A 25,998-nucleotide genomic window follows, 5' to 3' on the forward strand; every position below is an offset into this window, starting at 1 on the left:
TTCAGGACTGGGGTAAAGTGGTGCAACACCGGGCAACTCCTTGCAAAGGTGGAGCAAGCTACCAATACTCCTATCTCAGTATCTCCCATAATGCAAAACACATTCTTTTCAGATATGTATAATGTTATGCATTAAGGGAAGGGCCACTACCCAGACTAGTTTCGACCTTTATTGAGGTCTCTTCAGTGGGAGCCAGGCCCAAGTGGAGATACTAAGCAGAAGCATTAGCAAGGTCATCTCCTCCTATAGCAGCTGCCAAACAGTGTGCCACCTTTTTATTAAATTACTCTGGATTTAGAGAAAGATGTTGAAAGTTTATTTTTCACTTGGTCAGACTATAATAAATTTAGTTTAATCCTTTATTCAAGTGTGTGCAAACAAAGTTTGTGCCTGAAAGTATCTTCAGGACTAGAGTAAAGTGGTACAACACCGGACAACTCCTTAAAGGTCGAAACTAGTCTGGGTAGTGGCCTTTCCCTTAATGCATAACATTATACATATCCGCAAGGAGATGTGTTTTGCATTATGGGAGATACTGAGATAAGAGTGTTGGTAGCTTGCTCCACCTTTGCAAGGAGTTGCCCGGTGTTGTACCACTTTACCCCAGTCCTGAAGATACTTTCAGGCGCAAACTTTGTTTGCCCACACTTGGATAAAGGATTAAACTAAATTTTTATGTTATATATATAACATAAAGATTATATAAAGGCAAAAACAGTAATACACAGAACCATTGTTGTTTTTGAGTGGCATGTGCACTAAGAAAAAATATTTTCTTCATTTGTTATTACTCGTATGATGCTTGACTCTATAGAAACTAATTAAGGCTATTATGAATCCTGTCTACATAATCTATGTTTGTCAGTTGTATATATTCTCCAACTGGATTGTCTGCCTTGCAGAATGAAAACTCTGAGTTTCTAGGAAGAAAACCCTGCCACCTTAATATGAGACCAACCTTCAGTTGTGAAAAAACCCCTCATAAATAAAATTTTTTTGCATCATAGACAGGATTAGGTCCTGTTTTTTTTTTTTTAACCAACCAAAGGATGTTGTCATTATGAACTATGCTGCAGTAGTAGTTGTAGTAGTTGAAAAGTTATGGATGTTGATGTAAGCTAGATCAATTTTGGTTTGCAGACTACTTGCATCATTAAAATGACTTAAATAGACATGAAAAATAATGAAAGACCTTGTCATTCATTGAAAAGGCATCATCTTCAGCTGTCAAAAAAAAATCCAGGTATTTAAAAATTATATAAATTTCGGATTTTTGTTAACTGATTTTACAAAATATGCAAACGTGATAGATTAATTTTGTCCATCTATCCATAGATGTATGGATAGAGGGACCAAATGGATTTCATTAAAATTTGGTCATTATGAAATAAAGATTTTTGAGCTCTTCTTATTTTCATTTCACTCAGACAAACAATTAGGAGAGGCAGAATTTGTTTAAAAAACTAACAGAGTAATACTGTGATTGGATGGAAATTTGGTATTTAGGATGTCCACTAAAATTTGTTCAGTCATTTAAATTTCAGTTGCCAGTTAATTGGCAAAATAATTGAAATAATAGTAATTTCTCTTTGGCTGTGTAGGTGGAATTAAATGAAATTTAATATTTAGAATATCTACTAAAATTTTTAGGTCATCCCAATTTTGGTTTCAATCTTCATTTATACTGGCAAAGTTAGCCAAATCATATTTGTCCAATTTTTCCGGTTTACAATTACATTTTACTTTATACCTTTACAGCGCATAAGCCAAAAACAGCTGTTTGTTTCAATCGTTGTGATAATGAATGTCACTTTATAAGTATGCTAATACAAAATGTAATTTTTAATCATGACTATCTGCAATTGTTTTTATATTTGTATTTATCCAATCTCATCTTCCTTTTATGTATTTTCCCAATGGCCTATTATAGCCAAGTGACTTAGCTTCTTACAAACATAATCTTTTCAAGAAAGCCAGATCCTCAGTTTGCTCCTATGGAGATACTTCTTAAAGCATCTCCATAGCAATGAATTGTGAATACTGTATTAATATAATCAGATGTGCATTTTTATTCATCTAGGTATCATTTAAATCTGCCAATCTCCAAGCCTCTCTCTCTGATAGCTTTGTGCTCTGTGGGTAACAATAGATGATCTGTTACTTGTTATGTATGAACATTCTTTGACAATCTACTTGTCAGAAGATGTTACAATATCAAGATAGCTTTTGAATTTGTGAAACACCTTCTTTTGTTTCATCTGCATACTGAACTATGGAATAAAAAATATATCCAAGACACTACTGACTTTGTTAATACAGTATTTATTTATCTATATTTAAAACGATAAATTTGTTTGGGTTGAATGATTTAAGTTGCTGTTTACAACTGCTTGAATGAATGCAAAAGTTTAGGAAGATAAAGTATTTCTTGTTGAAGAATTAATGTCTAGCAAGCTTATCATGTTTTGCACTTTGACCTGAATAAACTTTGAGTGACCCACCATTATTATCAACAGATAAGTAAAAAAATTTTCCTCATTGCTTAGTAACAAGAGTTAAATATGCAAAAGACAAGAGGGGAAAATACTGTTTTTTATCTACTAATTTTATTTTATTTGATGAGATCACACTGAAGTATGGCATGAATATATGGGTATGCAACTGTGTAATTTAAATTGTAAAACTTTGTGGACATTTTAGCAGAGTTTGTTGATTTACATTAATCTTGCTGTGTTTATGTACCAGTCAGTTGGAGGAGGAGTGAGGTTGATTTAGCATGTTTACATAAGGATGTGTGTCATGCAGTTAATGTACTAGTTAACAAGAGACAGCCTGGCATGAATTTGTCAATAGTTTACTTGATCAGTGCAGATGCCATAGTTTCTTCATGATCAAACAGATATTATAGTTGTCTTTTTTACCTCTGAAATGTATTCAAGATGAGTGAGCTAATCTCATGCAGAGGTAGAAAGTCCCACCCCCCCTCCTTAAACTCAGTTTTTTTCACTCCATGGGCATATTGGCCATTAGAACACATGCAATTAACAAACATAATACACTGGCCTCATAGTCTGATTTGCTTCAGCCACCATTGTCTTTTTGTATTCAGCCATAAATCCAAATCAACCAACCAACCAATCTGAAATATATAACTGTTTATTTCTCATTAATTAGAAATGCAGTTCTTTGAATATACATTTTATAATATATAACCATAAAATGGCTGACACATGATATATTAATATATTTTTTATGATATATTATTATAAAAATAAAATTTATTGAACTCCACCAACATATTTCATTTTATGTTACAAGGACATCTTCAGGGAGACTAGAGAAGATCCATTGAGAGCATTCAAAAGATGAAATAAAAGACATCATGTACCATTTGTTTACTTACTCATTATCTCAGTCACAGCTGAGTTGACAGAAGAGTACACTATTTGAGTTTATAGGGAAACATTGGCTAGCTTTTTATTCAAAAACAAGATTACATTACATATTCATTATTAAAAAAAAAAAGAATATGAACAGTAATTATCAGGAGGTACTTTATTATTAGCCTTGCTCTTTTCTCCAGAGTTTCCCAAAACATTTCTGCATGTTTAGAATTCATATCTTGCTTCACAATTTAGATCTCCAATAAGCACCAAATTTTTTGTCAGCTGTTTTTTTTTTCCCTAATGATTTGAAAAATTTCTCCATTTCTTCTTAATTAGAACCTTCTGTGGGCACACATGCAGAAATAAATCTTTGTCCTTTTTTTCCATTTTGTTTATCTAAATACCTACTTCATATTGCCCTCCATTTAATGGGATTATCTTCCTGTTTATTGTAGAATACTACCTACACCTTCATTTGTCTCCATTATTGCTTAAATATTACATCTTGTATTTGTTATTTGTACCCGTCTTTTTGTTTTCTTTGTTTTGATAACACTAATTATGTTAGCATGGTATACTTTTCTAATTCCTTCTAAGTTTTTCTTTTATGAAAACAGCAGAGAGGTTACTTAACTGGGCAGTGTTATAGTTGGCTAAAATTTTATGTTGTACCATCATTTGTTTTCGTTTGTCAATACAGATTGGCTGAATCATCGAAAGTTGTCAGCCCATCCTCTTTCATTTGTTCAGTATGCAGGTAGATGCCTACTAATGGGATGCATCACAGTAAGGGGAGGATTGGATATGAGGTTAGAAGTCCTGATTACTTTTTAATATTCCTTAAAAGGCACTATATGGCGGTCTTCTCCCATAGCTTTGACCATGAAGGCAATCCTGATGATCGTGTATTGAAATAGAATTGAATTAATTCTCAGTTAATGTTTAATTATTCAGTTATTGATTAGTAGAAAATTGAATTCACTTTTTTTATATTGCAAGATAGAAAGTAAAAATATTGCAAGACAATATTTTTGATATATAGAAAGGTTGTAGCATGGATGGGCTAGGGATTTATCTGTTTCATGGCTTAGAAACGAAACTTGAAACTTTTTCAAGCCACTTCAGATCTTTAATAAGTGGGACTGTGGTCTCACTCCAATCAATGATCATTTCCCACCTAAATATGATCGTACCATCCATGTCTACTGTAGGATTCAAACCCTATAGCCTTTTGTTTGGAAAGCAGATATTCTAACCAGTCTACCAACCATGCCAGCAATCTACCATTCTTAATCTTTGATGTCTGATTTTCATGCATGTCTTATATCCTAAAAGAAAAAGAACAAATTATTACAATTTGATGAAACATGGGGGTTAAAGGGTTTTAAGATATGCTCTTTCTTGTGGTTGTTATCAGTTGCTTTAATATCAGTTTTGTTCTAGGTGTAATGCAATATCCAAGCATCCTCTTCCATTAAATTCTAGTGTTATATCAAGTAGAACAGGAACAGTTGAACATAACTAGTTTGTTTTCTTAAATTTTCTTAGCCAGTAAACTAGTAAGAATGCAGGCTTTTTTTTTTTTTTTTATGCATTTGTCTTAATTTCTATTTCATAGATTATTTTTTGCATAACAAGCATACTAAACTTGTTAATTATAAGAAACAGCAACTTACTTTAACAGTTATTTATTTTTAACTAAACCATACTTCTTTATTATTGAGGCTCACAGAATACATAAAACAGGGATTAATTTATTACATTATGCCATGTTCTCTGCTACTACCCCCCCCCTTCCCAAAAAAGTGCTTTTTTGTTTACTGAAATATTTACTCTTGCCTCAGTCATCATCACAGAAGTACTTACTTCATACTCTTTTTTGGATAAAGAAAAACAACACTGCAGTCAGTTATCCCTTATAGTTCTTGTGGTTATTAACATCCATATTGATGATTTGGACAATGTTACTGAAATTGTGTCAGCTATACTGAAAAAAATATTTTAATTTATGATTAAAAATCAACTGGGAACAGAAATGAAAAATTTTATACTATGCAAATCCTAGCTATATCTGCAGTCATTTGAAACATTAAAAAGTATCAGTTGCTAAAATGTTCTATGTGTGGTTTTGTTATAAAGTATGGAAATAAATGCATGATAAGTCTTCTGTCATTCTATTTCGTTATCTGACTTCTAGCACTTCCCAAGCAGTCCAGATGTTACCTGACTTATTATGTAAGATTTATAATTTCAATGACCAAATAAATAACCTAAATAGCGCAATCAGGTTTGATTTGACATGCTTCTTTGATTAAAATTACATTGATTAGAATCCCATCTAGGATGCAAAAAAAAAAAACAATCTTTATCTGAGTTTTTGCAGTTGAATGCGAGTTAGATGGTTTTATGTGGAGGTGACAAGGTTCCCCCTATCAGAAATTCAAGTAAGAACTTGAATTCTACAGAACTGGTAAACTGGTCAGAAGAACACTTGTAATTCATAGCCATAATACACTATGCAGATAGGATTAATCACCCTGTCAGAGGCATTATGATTCAAGGAGGCAAAGTTTCTTGGCCATGACATTCCATTGAGTCTAACATGGAAGGGGAAAATGAGCTATAAATGACCATATCTTCTGTGGTTAATTAAATTTAAAATTATTAAATTATTATTCATCTTTCTTTTCAATTTTTCTAAATACTGCTTTAAATCATATGTTTTAGAATTATACCAGTGGTAATAATGGCACAGAAAATGTCACATGTACTGACTGTTTAGGAATGAGTTCAGAAGAGTATAATCTTCTCTATGCAGTCTATGCTTGGACGTAAGTTTTAATTTAAAATAAATTTTATAATGTGAAACTGTATCAGTATGATAATTTAATTATTACATCAAATTATATCAGAAATATTGAAATTTTAAGGCTTTCAATCTCAATTCAATGTGCAAGAAATATTATCTAAGTAATGTAATGCAAAATAATGAATTAAATATTTTGGAACATTATGAACATCATTCTTTTCTCATCTTTTTTATTCCTCAGACACACAAGGTTCAAAATAAAGTAACAAGATCAAGGTTGTAAATATCTATAAAAGAAAAAAGTACTTTTAATTGGAAGTGGGGGAAGCCAAGAGATTTGGGGGTGATGATTGATAGAAAACTGAAATTCGGGGAACATATTGCAAAGGTGGTGAAGGTAACCCAGAGGATTGCTGCAATGCTGAGAAGGATGCTGACCTGAAGAGATAAGAGTTATTGTTCCATTGTATAAGATCCTGATCAGACCACACTTAGACTATTGTTCTCAAATTTGGTCCCCAGGATTTGAAGGGGATAAATTAACTGTGAAAAGGGTGGAGGCAGATAACAAAGATGGTTTCAGGACTGTACAATGTTAGTTATCAGGATCGGCTGAGGGAATGTGGACTGCAGAGTTTGGTAGATAGGAGAGGTGATATGATTGAGACTTTTAAACTGTTGAGAAGTAGTTACAGGATTGACACTGGAAAGTTCTTATGCTTGGTGGAAAAGTGAGAAGGAGTGATGACAAGGGACCTTACCTAGAAGTTGGAAAAGGAAGCTGTGAGCAAGAGGGTGAGGAGCAGTTTCTTTGCATGGAGGGTGGTTGAACCATGGAATGCATTGCCTGATAGAGTGGTGAGAGCAAGAACAGTCAGTGAGTTCAAGGAGTGATATCATAGATTTTGTGTTTCCTAGGAAGGACCTCCCACGATGAGTCTTTTTGACTCCGTACAGGCCTGAATAATAATAATAATAATAATTAAACAATGTGATCACTGTTAAAGTGGTTTCACCTAGAATTGCACTGAATATCCTGTTTTGATTTGGTATTTAACCAATAAGACATATTTTACAAATATTTAGCTTCAGCTGAATCAGAAGAAAGAATCAGTATTTGGCCAGCCAAGCAGAAAAAAAATTGTTTATGGAAAAGAAGTAAACATACCGACAGTTCCTATGGAATAAGTTGGGATGCTCTAAAAGAATACAGAGATGACAAGTGTGAGCAAGCTAAGCTATGTATAAAAGTAACTAAACAAAAGTCATGTAAAGCTTCATTCAGTATAAATATAGAAGGTAAATATCATGCCAAAATGCTGGAGGCCACTGAAAAAGCTTAGAAACTTGGGAAAATGTAATGCATAAAGAATCCAAGATGATAAAGGTGACATGAAAACTGATAACAGCATCCTTGATGGCTTGAATAATTACTTGGAAAGATGGTTAAATTCAGTTAAATTAACAAAAAAAAATCACAGTAGGTGGCTTGAGTTAAACATTAGTGTTGTGTGGACTGCAGCAAGATAAGTAAATTTTATATTTAAATGTGTGCTGATATTGTCTAAATTGTAGATTAATTATTACTGTGAGATATTTGAGTGTGGTGTTTGATAAATTTCTTAGGTAATATTATCATAAATTCATTGTTTTTGTTAGCACACTGTTACAACATAGTGGTGAAAGGCAAATCGTTACTCATGTCTGCATGGAAGACAAAGTAAACAGCACGGATTTCTCAAAAATGGTACAGTGTCTTGAATGTAATATGTGAATGTGGGAAGATGCTGAAAATGCAATATTCTGATGGACCATAATGCTTGCTTAGATGATAGGAGTATAAATAGTTTTCTACATTTATACTCCTATATAAATAGACGATGTTTCCTACTCATTTAAAAATGAGTAAGAAACATGGGGTCATAATTGATACGGCAGTTGAAGATTGTGCGAATATTCTGAGTGTTTATGGAAATGAATAGCAAAGAAAAAAAGTTCTATATTCTATTGATGATAAAACGGGTGATAATTTATGCAATGTTAAAAAACAAAGTGAAATTAATGATACTGTGGGCAATAATCACATTGAAAAACAGAGTGCAATTAACAGTAAAGTGGTGAGCAGGATTGACAGTGAAAATGTGTATGACTTGCAATAAAATAGCAAGAGTGAATGATGGCAAAAAAAGGATGCAAGATTTGAAAGCTGAGTTGTCAAAGATGAGGCAGGTGCAGAGTGAAATGAAGAAAATTGTAGATATGTATGGAAGAAGACAAAAACAAATGATGTCAGCATGAAAAAGGTAATGAAAGACCCATGTGAGTGGTGTATGGCGATTTGATTATTAAAGGTGGGGAAAACAAGAAGATGCACAAGATTCATTTTTCTGGAGGTAAAATGAACAGAGTGATTGAGGCATTGGATATGAGGAGTAAGTGAGCAAAGTTGGTAATGATTTGACTGAGAACAAGGAGAATGTAAGATCAGATAGTAGGAGGTTGTTGAGAAGAATAAAAGATAATATTGTGATAGGAAAGGTAGTCATTGTGTTGCCCATGTATGACAGTGATCAGATGAGACAGAGAGCAAGAATAATGAATGATATGTTAGCAGGAATGTGTAAAGAGAAAGGGGTGCAGTTTGTTAATATATGGAATGAGTTTGAAGGAAGAATTGAACTGTATAAGCAATGGACTGCATTTGAATGGTTTTGGTGTGAGTCATTTGGAAAGACTGCTGCTGGAAGGGAGAGTAATGAGTGCAGAGAATGAATCTGAGCAAGTAAGAAGCAGTGTGAAAAAGAAGGAGAGATTGAAGTGGTGCTTATGATGATGAAGAAGAATTAGGTATCATGAATATAGAGAACAAGTATGCAAGACAAACTGGAAAACCGGGAGACTCAGGGTGGACATGGGGAACACAGCGTGAGAAAGGATGATGCTCCAAGAGCATGTGAATGCATGTGTAGACAAAAAAAGAAAGGAATAACCTGGGATGTAGAAAAACAGTTGGATTTGAAGATGGTTCTTGGATGAGTAAGGAGAAAAAGAAATGGCTCAAGGAAAGTATAGAGAAGTTACATCTAATAAGGGAAACTTATAGATCCAGAAATGAGCTGTTATGTTTGTATACGAATGTTAGAAGTATCAGAAACAAGGGAAATGGTTGCATTGATTAAGTTCATTCACTCAAAAATTGTTGGAATAAGTGAGACATGGTTGGATGAGGATGACAGGAATAGAGATGAAAGAGTATGATGTGTATGTGTAAAGATAGAATAGATAAAAGGAAGGTGAAGTGCTACTGATGATAGAAAAAGAGTTTTGTCCATACAAAGTAAAGATGCAAGGGTGAAATTGTGGTAATGGTTTTGAGGTGGTATGTGTGTGATAGAAATGAATAGAATGAAATACTTGGTTGCATGTTGTTATAGACCTGGTAATGTGGATGGTAGTGACTATGAAATGTATAATCAAATTAGCCAAGCAAATAAGAAAACGGTGATCATTATGGGCAATTTTAATAATGGCAATATAGATTGGGATGACAAGATAACAACTGGAAGTGAATGATGAGATAGCAATTGGAAGTAAAGAAAATGAGTTTTTGACAGACAACTACCTCAGGCAGAATGAACAGAGGACACACGAGGATTGAGAGTCTTGAACTTGAACATCAGAGGATGTTATTATAAATGAGGAGTCAAATCTCCCTCCAGTTGGTGAGAGTGACCACAAAGTGATTACCTGGGTGGTTTCCAGCCATGTGAGGACTTATGTAAAGAAAGGTTATATTGTGGAACTACAAGGCTGGTGATTATGAGAAGCTTAGGAGACGGCTTGGAGCTGTAGCATGGAATGACGAGTTGGGCAGAAAGGAGATCAATTCTGCTTGGGTGATATTCAAGAACTGTCTATTAGAAGCAATCTAAATGTATTCCATAGGTCAGAAGGTTAAATAAGATAGGTGTGAAATGGATAAATGAAGAAATTAAGCATACAATACAGAGAAAAAAGGCATTATAGAGGCACCCTAAAAGGAGTGGTTATAATCAATTCCACGAGGAATACAAAGAACAAGCGAGGTGAGGAGTGTGACTCAGTTGGTAAGGGTAGCAAATGTTCAGAATGAACAGCAGTTAGCTAATAAAGCTAAAAAAAATCCTAGGGAGTTCTTTCAATGTGTAGCCTGCAAAAATAGGAACAATTATAATAGGATAGCATTGATTGTAGAAAATGGAATAAGGACAACTGCTGCAGAAGATGTAGTTAAGATATTTAATGAGCAGTTCAGAAAGATCTTTCATCCTTTATGTGAATATGACATCATATTCACATAAAGGATGAGAGCAGTGGATGATGAGGAGAAGAGACTAACTGAGTGAGGAAAAGGTATATGGGGAATTAAGAAAAGCTTGAGATTAATAAAGCTGTCGGACTTGATGATATATCAATGTGTATTTTGAAGGAGTGTACCAGGAAGTTGACATCTGCCTTGAAATATTTGTTTAATATGAGTCTTACATTTGGTCAAGTTCTGAAGGAGTGGAAGTAAGTCAAGATTGTACCGCTTCATAAAGGAGGTGACAAAATTCAAGCATCAAATTATAGCCCAATCTGTGTCAGGTGTTGTGGTTAAAGTGTTGGAAAGACTGGTGAGAATCAGGATCCAGAATTGGGTTGACAGGCATGGTATTATCTTTGATGGACAGTACAGATTTATTAAATTGACTTTTATTAGATTAGGTTTATTAAATCGAGTGGAGATTGACTGTCTGACAGGTAACAACAAATTGTGTATGGAGGAGCAATATCCAGAAGAAGAAAGTCACTAGTGATGTGCCTCAGGGGTCTGTTTTAGGGCCACTGCTGTTTAACCTGTATGTTAATGATAATGGAAAAGATTTGAATGGGATATACAGCTGTTTGTAGATGATGAAAAGGTTGTGTAACGTAAAGTTTTAAAATTTGGAAAACAAAGGTGGGATGTAGAATTTACTCTTGGTGGGGATATGTTGTTGGAGGTGGAGGAAATAAGAGATCTCGGGGCAATGATGGATAAGGATCTGAAATTTAGAGGACATGTTACCAAAATTGTGAGGACAACACAACAAATTCTGAGAATAAAGCAGAGCACACCGACTTGTAGAGATAAGGAGATTCTGGATTCATTGTGTAAGGCTCTGATTAGGCCACATGTCCATATGTGGCCTAATCAGATTTGGTCACCTGGTTTTCACAAGGATGAAGAGATGTTGGAGAGAGAGGAGATTAACCAAAATAGTTTCTGATCTCTGTAATGTTGAATATGAAGAAAGGTTGAAACAATGCAATTTGCAGAGTCTAGTGGATATTAGGAAGAGGGGTGATATGATAGAGATGTACAAGTTAGTAAGGGGTTGTTATAAGATTAATGTTCAAAAGGTTTGTCATTAAATGATGGGAGATTGGGGGAGAACAGGAGATCATTCCTGGAAGCTGTATAAGGAGGATGTGAGCAAGGGAGTGAGAAACGGGTTTTTTTGCATGGAGAGTTGTAAATGATTGGAATGCATTGTCTGAGAGTGTGGTGTCTGCAGAGAATTTGAATGTGTTTAAGGTATGGCATGATGAACTATGTGTATATCAAAAGGGATCTCCTGGATGATTCTATAACTCCATGTCACAGACTCATCTAGAATGATGATGATGATAATAATGAAACAAACAGTAACAAAACAGTAGTAGAAAATAGAAATAAATAAAGAGAAAAAGTAGTAGGAATAAAAACAGGAGAACATATCAATAATTGAAATAGGAAAAGTCATCAACAACTGGAAATGTGGAAAGGCAGCTGGAGTAGATGATACCCAACCAAAAACGCTTAAATATGGAGGTATAAAGTTTTTCAGTGGTTACACTGCATAATTCAGAGGGCCTAGTCAGAAGATTGGAGTAGATCTCTTTTTTAAAAGGGAAGACAGCTGAATAAGAAATTACTGCAACCATATGCCTGGGAAAGAAGTGGCCTGTGTTCGATTCCCGTTGCTGACGTAAGGAGCTTAAGGATCTTTCTCAGACATAGCCAAGTTTGCCGGTCTTGGGCGTGGACTGCAGGGTTTTTCCTCCTGCAAGCAGGCAAACCGGCCCCATGAACACACACTTCTACAGACATAGGATACCTCCAGGAATAAGGAGTAACCAACCTATTCCGTAGGATTTCAGTTCCGAATGCCTATACCGTAAAAGGTGTAGGTCTACATGTGTGCGTAAATGAGGACTCAAAAAGAGGCTGAGAAAAATTGTGGAAGAGAAACTTACAGCAGAACAAGCTGGATTCAGGTCAAATAGAGGTTGTCAAGAATAGATTTTCACTGTATGACAAATGCTTGAGAAATCATGTAATATGACAAGGATCTGTACTTAATTTATTTTTGTGGATCTGGAAAAGGCATATAACAAGGTGCCTAGAGAAAAACTTTCCAAAATGCTACAATATGGAGTAAATGGAACATTAGACAGAGCAGTACATAGTCTATATTTAAGTTGCAAGTCAGCAATTAGAATCGAAGGAAATCTAGGAAGATGAGGTGATGTAAAATCAAGGATAAGACAAGGATGCACATTATTTCCTAGCGTATTTATCATCTATGGATCTCATTATGAAAGGAATGTGGTATTTAACTAATAGTAGAATTAGGGATGTCAATCTTAGCTCTTTGTTTTATGCAGATGATATTGTGCTCCTAAACACATCCAATGTGAGTCTCCAAGGCACAGTTTTTGGTGAAAATAGCAAATTAAATTTGACAATAGATAACAGAATAAAACAGTGCTGATATGGTAGGGAGCTAACTGAATAAATTTATATGGAATAAGAGAAATTAGTCAAACACCAAACTAGCAATATACAAGGCAGTGTTCAAACCGGTTTTAAGTTATGGATCTGAGAGTTGTATTAGAAATAAATCACTTTTTGAAAGACTTAGACCACAGATATGAGAGTTCTGAGGAAAATTAGGTGAGTGAACAGATGACAGCAATAGCATAGTCATATTAAAAATGAGGATATTAGGAAGAAACTTCACATTGTTAGCATTCAAGAATGTGTAAGCAGAGCTAATCTGAGATGAGATGGTATGGCCACTTAAATAGAATAGGTGAGGAAAGATTAGCAAAACAGTTGGTTGATGGCAGGAAAGAGACCCAGAGGAAGACCAAGATCTGGGTGGATTGATTCAGTCAGAAGTGCCTTAGGAAAATGAAATGTTAGATATGACAATATTGAAGTGCCGACAAATAATAGATTCATTTGGAGGAAAATTGTTGATAGGAGATTAATAATAATATAAACCTAACCAAGTAATGCTGCTGTCACAGTAGCCTGTACAACCATTGAGAGTACATATCAGAAAATTGATGATGATGAATTACAAAAAGATACAGTATTTGGCCAGCCAAATCAGAAAAAATTTTGTGACTTGTGTATCACAAGATACACAAGTCACAAAAAGCTTTCCTTATATCTTGTTCCATTGCATGCTAAGTTTTGTTGTATCTACTAGTGGCATTCGATTTTGTGTTGTCTGTGTTTTCATTGTAGTTTAATTTAAACTTTCTTTATATACTATAAAGTCTTGAAATGTCTTAATAGATTGAAAAAAATAGTACTATTTGGCAATGAATGATAAAAACCATATTTGGAATTTTATATTTATGTGAAATCTCAAAATTTATGAAATGTAAAATATGCAGACAGAAAACTTGCAAACAAAAAAAATATTAAATATCTATGCAATCAACAATAATTTATATACATTAAACTCAAATCAGTGGTCTTCATTGTAACCACTACTAAATTTATTAAGGTCTTTCAAGGAAATTACCAGAACCATGAGTTCAAATGTCGCTTTAATTTTGGAAGTGCTCCCAGCTATTATGGCTCTGAAAAATCTATTGATATAAGATGAAAGTAACACTTCTTTCAGAGTAGGAACAATCTAAACTATTTTTGTGATGAATCAGATATTAATTATTAGTGATATATTATAACTTTAGCGTAATATTATATTTGAAGTACATTTTCAGAACTGCAAGAAAGAGTACAGCAAAAGTCGGTTGGTCAAAAGCTTGGTATGAACTGGATCGACCAGATGCACAGTGTGTAAATCAAATCTGTTGAGTGGTGTGGATTTTACTAAGATGGTTCATTGCTAGGAGTGTAATATACATGTGCAGTTGAATATGACAGATACGGGGGGGGGGAACTAGAAAGTTTTGATAAACACAAAATAAAAATGATATTACAGCAACTGATATAATCACAAGAAAGACCATACTAGTAGCAGAGTTATGAAGGTAACTTATGTTCTTATATTCTTATATCCTCATATGTCCTTTCTTATGGTTATATCAGTTGCTTTAATATCATTTTTGTTTTAGGTGTTTATCAGAACTTTTCAGCCCCCTGTCCCCATACATTTGTTGAGAGATTAAGCAAAAGTCGGTTGGTCAAAAGCTTGGTATGAACTGGATCGACCAGATGCACAGTGTGTAAATCAGATCTGTTGAGTGGTGTGGATTTTACTAAGATGGTTCATTGCTAGGAGCGTAATATACATGTGCAGTTGAATATGGCAGATACAAGGGGGGGGGGGAACTGGAAAGTTTTGATAAACACAAAATAAAAATGATATTACAGCAACTGATATAATCACAAGAAAGACCATACTAGTAGCAGAGTTATGAAGGTAACTTATGTTCTTATATTCTTATATCCTCATATGTCCTTTCTTATGGTTATATCAGTTGCTTTAATATCATTTTTGTTTTAGATGTTTATCAGAACTTTTCAGCCCCCTGTCCCCATACATTTGTTGAGAGATTAAGCAAGAAAAGTGAGAGAGTGAGGGTCTGTAGAAAGGGATATTTTAATGGATTATAGCGATTTGATCGAATGTCATGAAACAGAAAGTGAAGGATGTAAGACTAAAAATGATAACCAGAACAATGATTGTGAATATGAGTATGGAGAATTTGTATGTAGAAATGATGAAAAAAGAGAAGTAAGTTTAATTATGGAGGCAGAAATGTGCTGAACTAACAAAGCAAGAGCTGCCATGACTGTGAAAATGGAAGAAATTCTGACTGTAGCAATAGTGAGGAACGATTGCTACATTGCAAGAATTATTATTATTAAGACAGATCTCCAGGAAGTCGGAGACTCATTGAGGGAGGCCACATACTACACACACCAGCTATCATATTTATTCTTGAATTCATTCACACTGCTTGCACTGAAAACATTCAATACCAAACCATTCCAATCATGCACCACCCTCTCAGAGAAAAATCTAGCCCTCACCCCCTTCTTAGCAGCCTTCATTCTCAGCTTCAAGGATGCCCTCCATAAATTGAAAAATTTCATCAATTGAAATCCTGTATGATCCTTTCAGAAGTTTGTAAGTCTCAATCAGATCACCCCTCTTTCTCCTGTTTGCTAGTGTCTGCAGTCTACAAATTATCAATCTGTCTTCATAATCGGCATTCTGCAATCGTGATATTATTTTTAATCTCCTTTGTACCCTCTCCAGTATATCAGAATCACAACGAAAACTAGGAGAACAGACCTATGCATTATAGTCCAAATGAGGTCTTATCAAGGCCTTGTAAAGAGGCAAAATGGCATCTTTATCTTTACATGTGAACATTTGTTTCAACATTGCAATTATCTTTTGAGTTGTATTTGCAATCTTTGCCACATGGCCCCTGAACTTCAACTTCCTATCTACTAACACTCTAAGATTCCTAGTGTTATTAGTTTCTTCAAGCATAATCCCACTAATATATTTCTTTTCTAAATCACTTAGGGAATTGAACAACATAGATTCGAATATAAATTAAATTATACTTTAATAAATATTTCCGATATTTCGGCAACGTCACGTTGCCATTTTCAAAAGGAACTTACAAAAAAGGCACTTGCACGCAGGCACTACAACACAGTAACTGAGAATGAAGATATGAAGCTATTGTACTCCTAGAAGTCCTGACGGTGCCCTCTAGTTTGCTAAGTAGGTGTTCTTGGCCGTTGGGCTGAAGGTCTGCTGATGCATGCCTCCCAAATTTGGGGCAGTCGCATACAACCAAATTTGTTGAGTTTTGGAGAGTTTCTTAGGGCTGAGGCTGATTCCATAAATAGTCTTTCGAATTTGTATTTGCTACGGTGTATTATCGTAGCTTTCTTCCACCGTATTCTGTGGCGTGTATCCAGAGCATGGTCTTCAAGACCAGAATGGCTGTACTTGTGAAACCGGATGTAGTCCTTGTGTTCAGAAATTCTGATATTCGCTGTCCTGCCTGTTTGGCCAAAGTACGACAGTTTACAACTGCAAGGGACCTGGTATACACCAGGTAGGTTTAGGGGAAGTGGTTGGTCTTTGGTGGAGCAGATAAGGGATGCCAATTTTCTGTAAGGCCTATAACAGGAGGTGAGGTCATTTTTTTTTAAATTTTGGTAATTTTTTCCAAGGTGCCTCGGATGTAGGGAATGGTGATGGATTTAGAGTAATTTATTTAGAGTTAATTTATATTCGAATCTACGTTGTTCAATTCCCTAAGTGATTTAAAAATGCATAACCAATGTATAAGCCTGTCTACGAGAACCCACTAATATAGTACGACATTGGATATCTAATCACACCAAAGTGAATGACTTTACATTTAATGACATTGAACTGAAACCCATTTTCCCATGTCCATAATTCCAACCTATCGAAATCATTCTGCAAGTACTTCATATCAGCAGCATTCCTGATTACCCTACCTATCTATCATCAGCAAATAGCTGAATGTCACTTGTCAGATCCTTCCCAATATCATTAATGTATAGATTAAATAACAGTGGACCAAGCACTGATCCTTGTGGTACACCACTTTTTACCTTAAATCTTGCAGACTCGCATCCCTCTGTATACCACTTTTTGATATTTGTCAATAAGCCATCCTCTTATCCATGCTAATATTCTATAACCCAAACCTATATTGAAGAAATTGAAGAATGAAATGATTAAGTAAGGAATGAGATGAAGCATGTTAAGAATGATGGATATGAATGGAAGAGTGTGAAAAACAAATAAAATGAAAGATAGTGGAGAGAAAGCAGTAGCAAGAATATGCAAGGAAATTAGTGGTTGTAAGTGGAATGAACATTTGGATGGCATAGGGAGAATGTGAAATTGAATATCAAGAGATTATTGAGGAGAATGAAAGACAACAGTGTGGTAGGAAGGGTAGTTTGTGTGTTGCCCAGGTATGACAATGATGAGTTGCAGTGGAGAATAAAGATCTTGAATGGATTGTTAGTGGAAATGTGCGAAGAGAAAGACTTGCAGTTTGTGAATGTATGGAATGAGTTTTCCTTTTTTTCCTGGAGCATAGGATGAATGGAACTGTATAACAGCAATGGTCTCCATCTGAATGATTTTAGAGTTAGTCATTTGGAAAGTTTGGTGTTGGAAGGAAGTGTAATGAGTGATGCAAACAAGGTGTTAGTGGAAATCAGAGATGATGTGAATGAGCAGGAGAGTAGACCAGGTGAGACTGATGTGGTTGTGAATGGAGAGGAGAATATGAGATCAGGAATGCAAGTTGGACAAGGAAACTGGGTGGTCCAAGAGGAGTCAGGGAGACATGATGTAGAGAGTGGATTCTGAAAGTAATAATAATGCATCTTATGTGTATGCCGACATAGAAATTGAATGGCCTGGAATACATGGTGGTGGTGGAGGGAACAGAAGGTTCCTATCTCTTTTTCATAATAGAACCTCAGTTGGCATCCTCTATGACCACAGTCCACCTCAACTATCTCAGCTACGTTCTGCACAATGCATTTTTCAAAGAAAAAGGACGGTACATGTGCTTTTGTGAAATCTGATATCCCCTGTCAAAGACTATCCAACTTAGATTCCCCACTTTTCAGTCCCTGCTCTGGCTCAAGATTTCCTTACCTCACTTTACAGACTTCATTTGCTTCTTTCACCATTCTCCTAACTCTGACAATCCTTCTGCCCTTTTTGACTACCTATCACTAAAAATTGATTTCTTACAACCTAATTACCCAAATTGTGAGATTGTCTTCCTTGGAGACTTTAATATCCCTAACAGAAGTTGCAGAAGTTGGTTGATAGGAGAAAAAGAGGGGATATGATAGAAACATTTCAGTTGCTTAAAGGGTTTTATAGTCTTGATGCAGGGGAAATGTTTTAGCACTTGGCTGGAGGGGCCAGAACAAGGGGGGTCATCCCTGATAGTGGAATAAAGGTGTGGTGAGTAGAGGTGTGAGGACTAGATTTTTTGCTTGGAGAGTTGTGAATGAGTGGAATGGGTTGCAGTTGTGAGTGCTTTATCTGTTAATGGCTTCAAGGAGAGGTATGAGGAGGTGCCCAACACAAACTGTCTCACCTACTCCAACTCCACAGATCAAACTGGTAGGGAAGCTGAATCATTTGCCAACAGTCAATATACCAACCAGAATACCAGACAATCCTCATCATTCTACCAACATTCTTCACCTTAACCAACTCTCACTCCAAATATACTGCAGATGTATGCCCTGGCAATTCTAACCACAATTTTATTCAAGTTTCCTTCTCTACAGTTCTTCTTCTGCCTAGCAAATCTCAGCCTCATTCCCCTATGGCACTATAATTGTGCCAGCTAGAATGACCTACGGAATTTTTATGCTGCTTTTCCATGGTCAGATTACTGCTTTCACTGTCATGATCTAAACACCTGCACTAACCAAACTAATCCTCACGTGAATGAGCGCCATCATTCCACACCCCACTGGAAACCCCCCCAACCTACATCCAAGCCCTGGTTCTCAAAAAATGTGCCCTCTGCCATCCATGTTTAATATGCAGCATATATTCAATGGCATAAATTAAAAACTCCAGCTTCTCATTCAGCTTACACAACAGCTAGAAACATGTAAAAAAAAAAAGTTATCAACAATTCCAAAGCTTCATAAGAATGAGATGCAATAAACTCTCCTCTTGCTCAACTGGCAGTCCAGCCTTCTGGTCTCTTGCTAAGGCGGTTGGGCATAGCTTCTGCCCTTCCATGTTGCTACCTCTCTTACATCTTGATAGCACTATGGTAACCTCACCCAAGGAAAAGGCAGACCTCTTGGCATCAGTTTTTTTTTCCCCCAACTCCTGCTTGGATGACCAAAGTAAATCACTTCCTGTACTTCCACAAACTGCCCCTGCATGCCTCCTTTGAACTTTCACCAAAAGAACACCAGAAAAACCCTCATTAATTTTCATACTAATAAGGTTCCTGGTCCAGATGGTATTCCTCTGGTTGTCCTTAAGACTTCAGAATTGACACCCATCCTGTATCGTCTGTATAAACTTTCATATTCTACTTGCATCTATCCAACAGCATGGAAGCAAGCACACATCAAACCTGTACTGAAAAAGGGAAACAAAAGTCAGCACCTTACTATTGTCCCATTCCTGTTACTTCAGTAGTTTCAAAAGTGATGGAGAAGGTTATCAACAATTTCATTACCTGGAGACTTATCAGTTAATTAGCGATCTCCAATATGGATTCCGCCTTTCAGGCCGTGGAAAGATTTGGAGAAACTCATGTTTCTCAATATAAACTCATGCTCTCAATATTTCTAAGGCATTTGATCATGTCTGGCACCAAGGCCATCTTATGGCCTCCCTTCTGCACTCTGAGATTGGATTGCTAGCTTCTTCACTGATTGTTCATTGTCTGTCATGGTGGATGGTTTTCTCTCATAAGATTTCCCCATCAATGATGGGGTTCCTCAGGATTCTGTGCTCTGACCCGTATTCTTCCTCCTTTATATTAATGACCTCCTTTCTTCTTCTTCGTCTATAATCTTTTATGCTTTTAAGTGTCGAGATTTTGCCAAACAGATTTCCATGCTGTCCTGTCCAAGGTTTGTTGTTTTGCTTCTTTCCAGTTAATTCCCTTCTTTTCCAATTTTTCTTTAATTTCCTTTCCTGGGTCTGCCTATGTTTCTTTTTCCTATTTTCTGGCTTTCGTATACAGTTTTTGCTATTCTTCCTTCTTCCATTCGATTAAGATGTCCAAACCATCTCATTTGGGCTTGTGTTATGAATTGATTCAGAGGTGCAACTTGATGACTGTCTCTTATGGTTTGATTTCTTATTCGGTCTAGTCTTGTTTTTTTGTGCCACTTTCCTGAGATATTTCATTTCAATTGTTTGTAGTTTATTTGTGTTTCCTGTTGTTAAACACCAAGACTCACAACTGTATGTTAATGTTGGTAGAAACACTGAACGGTACATTGCCAGTTTAGTATTCTGGGTGACTTCTTTCTTATCTAGGAGTGGGCCTTTCATTGCATAGAATAGCTTTGTTCCCCCTTGTTAAATTATGAATGAAGATATTTGAGAATTATAATACTTCATTCACATTTAACATAATCTGCCATAACTTAAGCAATACTTGTAAATATTATTTGATGTTAATTTCTTGCTCATAAATTATTATTCGTATAATTACTTTGAGTTTGTTTATTATTGTTTAATCTAGAATATGTATTAGTGCTGAAAGGACTCATTATTATGATGTCACTCAATTTATTTTATTTATTCCTTTGTTAATGTTGTAAGAAGCTACATATATATTATAAGAATTTGTATTTATCATATTTAAATGTATTTTATGTGAATAAAAGAAAGAATGTAAATATGTGGAATTCTACTGATATGAGACGCCTGTAGATGTAAGCTGAACTGGCTAGAACCGGATTTGGGGGGGAAGAATTAACGCAGTTAATTGGTAAACGAAAATAAACATGGGGAGAAAGCTTAGGGACAGCGAAGAGAGTGGTTGTGTGTAATGAAGGACGAGTTGTGATATGCAGAAAAATCGACAAGGAAAGGACCAGGAATGAATAGGCATTAAAAACTACCTCTATGGAATTCTTATATTACGATAGATTCCTAATGATTAGAGGAAGAAAGTTGCAGAGCTGAAGTCAATACATAGTGGAAAATAAGGAATTAGTACATGACGTAAATCTAATGTGTCAAGACTTATGTAGCTCAGTGTTTAATATTTCAGTTAACATAGTGAAGATTTCTTTGAATTGTGTTTCCTCACGATAATTAGTTAACAGGAATTTTAAAATGTGCCTGAGTGAATTCAATGTGCAGAAGTTGTAATCCGGTAAGACTTATCCTTTTCACATCCAGAGTGAAGCAAATAAAAGTTAGTTCCGCCTAATATATCTATACCCTTGCTGAGGTGTTTAACTATAAATAGTCGAAGAAATGAAGTACTAAAGTATTTCCCCCTTGAATTGATAACTGCCTTGTAATTCAATTAAGTGTTTATAAACTAGAAGTGAATTAGAGAAGCCAACTATAAAAATATTTATTGTGAATTCTGGAATTTTGAACTGTGAGAACTATTTTCTATTAATTGGCAGAATATAGAGAACTGAGAGTTGAATGTTTGATACCTAATGCATTGTATCTATTCTAAGCACTAAAACTAAATCGATGTATAGATGACTTGATTTGTCTCATAGAATAGAAACAAGTTGTGATAGAAATGCTTATGTCTTGAATAATAAGATTTAAGAATTTTGGCTTTAATCTTAAAACCTAACTGAATAGCTACCTGTATCTCAGAGATATTTTGGATTTGTTCAATTGCATTATCTTGTTTAGAAAGTTATACTTAGATGTATATGTTATATAACCCTGCATTAAATGTTATGTTTTATTAAATTCAATTTGATGTTTGCCTGATTTCCATTCATTGCACTGCTCATAAAAAATTTATCGGACCTTGCGGAAGCCTTAAATGATAATATTAACCTCGGCCTGTAGAAAAGTGAGATTGCAAACGTTAGTTAATGATTGAGTCCTCTATGTTATATAGATTAATCTGAATATAAGGTGGTGCAAGATAATATAAATTTCTTTATATTCGGATCAGTATCAATCAACATCTGACAAATAAAAAACGGAATTTAAAGAAGTAAGGATAAGTTCAACTAACCATCATAATTGGAACAGTCAGCAAGATAGGACAACACAACACCCTCTTATCCTGTTGTTAATTTCTGTGTCTAGTCTGCCATCTTCTTGTATATATGATCCCAAGTATTTAAAGGAGTGGACTTGTTCCAGTTGATGATTCTCTATTATGTGTTTTTGTTGGTTTCTAGATATGATCATTGTTTTAGCTTTATTTATATTTATGGTCATATTCCTTTTCTTTGTTTCTTCATACCAAATGTTGATATTGTACTGCAGATCTTTAGCTGTATTTGTAGAATCATTACATCATCTGCAAAAGCTATGTGTGAAATCCTGGTTTCTTTCAGTTTCCTGTATCCTAGGTGGAACTTTTTTGTTTTTGTTTTTCATCCATTACTATGATGAAGAGAAAAGGGCTGAGGATACAGCCTTGCCTCACTCCTACATTTGTTTCAAATTCTTTTGATCTATTATTACAGGTTCTTACATAATTTCTGTTACTTTTGTAGAGACTTTGTTTGGCTGCTATTAAGTTATCTTGTATCTTGTTTTTCTTTAATGTTTGCCATATTAAGTGTCTGGGAACTTGGTCAAAGGCCTTCTCAAAATCTATAAAACATGAATGTAGTTCTTTTCCATATTCTCTGATATTGGTCTAAGACTAAAGATAAGATCCTGCGTGCTTCTATTTTTTTGAAAGCCATATTGCATTTCATCCAGTGTATCCTCTATTTGATTCCTAAGCCTCGCTTCTAAAATACGGGCATATAATTTTCCTGGAACACTTAAAAGCAAAATTCTTCTATGGTTTCCACATTTGCGGTTGTCTCCTTTCTTAAATATAGGGATTATTATAGCTACTTCCCAGTCTTTGGGAATAATTTTCTTTTTCCATACAACATTGAATAGGTGTAAAAGAAATTTTATGGCTTTCGTTCCTAAATTCTTTACCATTTCTGGTGTTATTTGGTCATGGCCTGCTGATTTGCCCAGTTTTATTTTATTTATTGCTGCTAACAGTTCATTTGCATGAATTTCTTCACTCTGATCTTCTATTTTGCTTGTGTGTCTTGCTCTTAGGGTTCTATTTTTTCCATGTCCTGCATCCAATAATTTTTGAAAGTACTGTTTCCATCTTTCCATGATGTCTTCGGAATTTGTGAGTAACTTAACTTTCCATCCTTATTTTTGATAAACTTTATGGGGCAATCTTTCTCTGACTTCATTCTTCTTAAAACATTATTGAAGAATTTCTGGTTTCCTTTAAAATTTTGTTCTAAAGTATGTCCGAAGTCTTCCCAGCATTTTCTTTTCTCTTCTTTCACTAAGGTTTTAACTTTATTTCTTTGGTTGTTGTATAGTTCTCTATCAACCTGCAGCTTTGATGTTATATATCTCTTCCATAATTGCTTTTTCTTTTTAATTTCTTCTTTTAGTTCTTCAGTCCACCAAGGTGTTTTATGTTTCTTCTGTTTATTATTTAATGATACACCACAAATTTCTTTGCTTGTTTCTAGAAGTGTTTTGAACCTGTACCATAGGTTTTCTACATCTTGGTCTTCATATATCTCTTTTTCTACTTCTTTAATCTTCTCTTCTATTTTACTTTTATAATCAATGGCTGTTTCTTCTTTCTTTAGTTTGTAGTTCTTTATCTTAACATTTATTTCCTTGCAACTTTTTCTACATTTTTCAACTTTTATTTTATGGATTGTTTCCAATACTAATAAGTAGTGGTCACTGCCTATTTCAGGACCTCTGTAGACTCTTGCATTTTTTGTACCCTTCCAGTACGATCTGCTTATGATGGTGTAGTCGATTATAGATTTTTCATTTCTACTGGGCTCTTCCCTGGTTAACTTATGGATTTCTTTATGCTTGAACATAGTATTCGCTATTACGAAATTATTTGTAAGGCAAAGATTTATTATTCTTTCTCCATTATTATTCCGGGTTATTTCTCCTTGTGATCCCAACACTTGTTTCGTTTCCTCATCTACTTGATTCCCTACCCGGCCATTAAGGTCTCCTAGTAGTATGACATGCCTTGAACTTCTTCAATTGTTTTTTGTAAGAGTTCGAAGAATTCATCTTTAATTTCTTTATTAGCATTATCATTTGGGTCGTATGCAACAATTACAGTGAATACTTGGTTGTCTGATTTAAAATCTATAGTGATTGTCAACAACCTTTCGTTTATTAGTTGCCATTTAATAATATATTCTTTGAGATCTGGTTTAATTATGCAAGCTACTCCTTGTTTTCCCCATTCTCTTGGGTTTACCCCTGAATAGAAAAGTATATACCCATCTTTCATTTTCTGGCAACCTTGATCTTTCTTTTTTGTTTCTGTGATCGCTAGCAGATCCAATCTTGATTTTTTAAATTCATCTATTAATTCATTTTCTTTTCCATGTAGACTTTTAACGTTCCATGTTCCATATCTCATGTACCTTTTTTCCTCGCTTTGTCGTTAACCATTTAGGCAGTTCGGCTATCTCTTTATTTCTTTTAATGGGTGAAATTTTAAGGTGTGCAGGGGATTAGCCTTCAGCACCCAAGTCTAGTGGTAGGGCTGCCACCTTCGAGGCCCCCAGACCGGCCTATGAGGGAAGTGCTATCCTGTTGGTCTGCAGGAGGAATTTTATTTCCCCTCTTACCCTTCATAGTAAACTATGACGAGCATTCCCCAATCCTCCACCAGGGGATGTGCCCGATGGGGGTTACAGGTGTCCCCACACGAGGACCTCCTTTCTCTGACTTCAAATTCTATTCACAGCTTTGACAGTACTGTAATGTTAGATGCCTCAAGATCTTCCATAACCAGTGACTTGAACACTAACTTCCTCAACATCCTGAAATGGGGTGCAGACAACTCAGTAAATTTCAATGCCAAAAATACTCAAGCCTGCCTTATTCATCATCATCCATTTTTCTGTTCACTCCTGGACAAATGCCTCCCCCAAAGTTCTCAATTCATTCCTATCTTGATCCTTTCTATGCTATTGAGTTCTTGCCATCTTTTTAATCTCATCCTCCCACCATCTCTTTGATCTCTCTGTAGCTCTCTTTCCTTCTCTAGGATACCATTCTGCTATTAACTTATTATTATTATTATCCAGGCCTCCATGGAGTCAAAAGACTCATCGTGGGAAGGCGTTTTTAGGAACAAAGTTTATCATACCACTCCTTGAACCCATTGACCGTTCCTGCTCCAACCACTCTCTCAGGCAATGCATTCCAAGGTTCAACCACCCTCCATGCAAAGAAACCACTCCTCACCCTCTTGCGCACAGCCTCCTTTCATAACTTCCAGGGGCAGCCCTTGTCATCGCTCCTTCCCGCCGTTCCCCCAAGTGAAAGAACTCTCCAATGTCTACCCTTAACTACCACTCAACAGTTTAAAAGTCTTGATCATATCACCTCTCCTCCTTCTATCCACCAACCTCTGCAGTCTACGTTCCCTCAGTTGATCCTCATAACTCATATTGTACAGTCCTGAAACAATCTTTGTTATCTGCCTCTGTACCCTTTCAACGGTCAATTTATCTTCTTCAAATCCTGGGGACCAAATCCGAGAACAATAGTCTAAGTGTGGTCTGATCTGGGCCTTATACAACGGAATGATTACTCTTTTATCTCTGCAGGTCAGCGTCCTTCACTCAGTATTGCAGCAATCCTCTGAGTTACCCTCACCACCTTTGCAATATGCTCCCTGAATTTCAGTTTTCTATTAATCATCACCCCAGATCTCTTGTCTCCCCTACCT

The 25,998-nt window shown here is 35.4% G+C and overlaps 1 protein-coding gene across 2 annotated transcripts in view; it reads left to right on the forward strand.

Moving 5' to 3' along the window:
* LOC150099658 (lysosomal dipeptide transporter MFSD1-like) overlaps positions 1-25,998 on the forward strand; it is a 258,890-nt gene that overhangs the window by 9,817 nt on the left and 223,075 nt on the right. For both annotated transcript variants that reach the window (XM_090403622.1, XM_090403623.1), the window contains exon 3: positions 6,114-6,217. In XM_090403622.1, the coding sequence (XP_090259748.1) occupies positions 6,114-6,217 (104 nt within the window). The remainder of the gene's footprint in view (positions 1-6,113; positions 6,218-25,998) is intronic.

The sequence above is a fragment of the Typopeltis vanoorti genome, chromosome 14, assembly GCF_054136105.1.
Source record: "Typopeltis vanoorti isolate ZY-2024b chromosome 14, IOZ_Tvanoo_1.0, whole genome shotgun sequence".
NCBI lineage: Eukaryota > Metazoa > Arthropoda > Arachnida > Uropygi > Thelyphonidae > Typopeltis > Typopeltis vanoorti.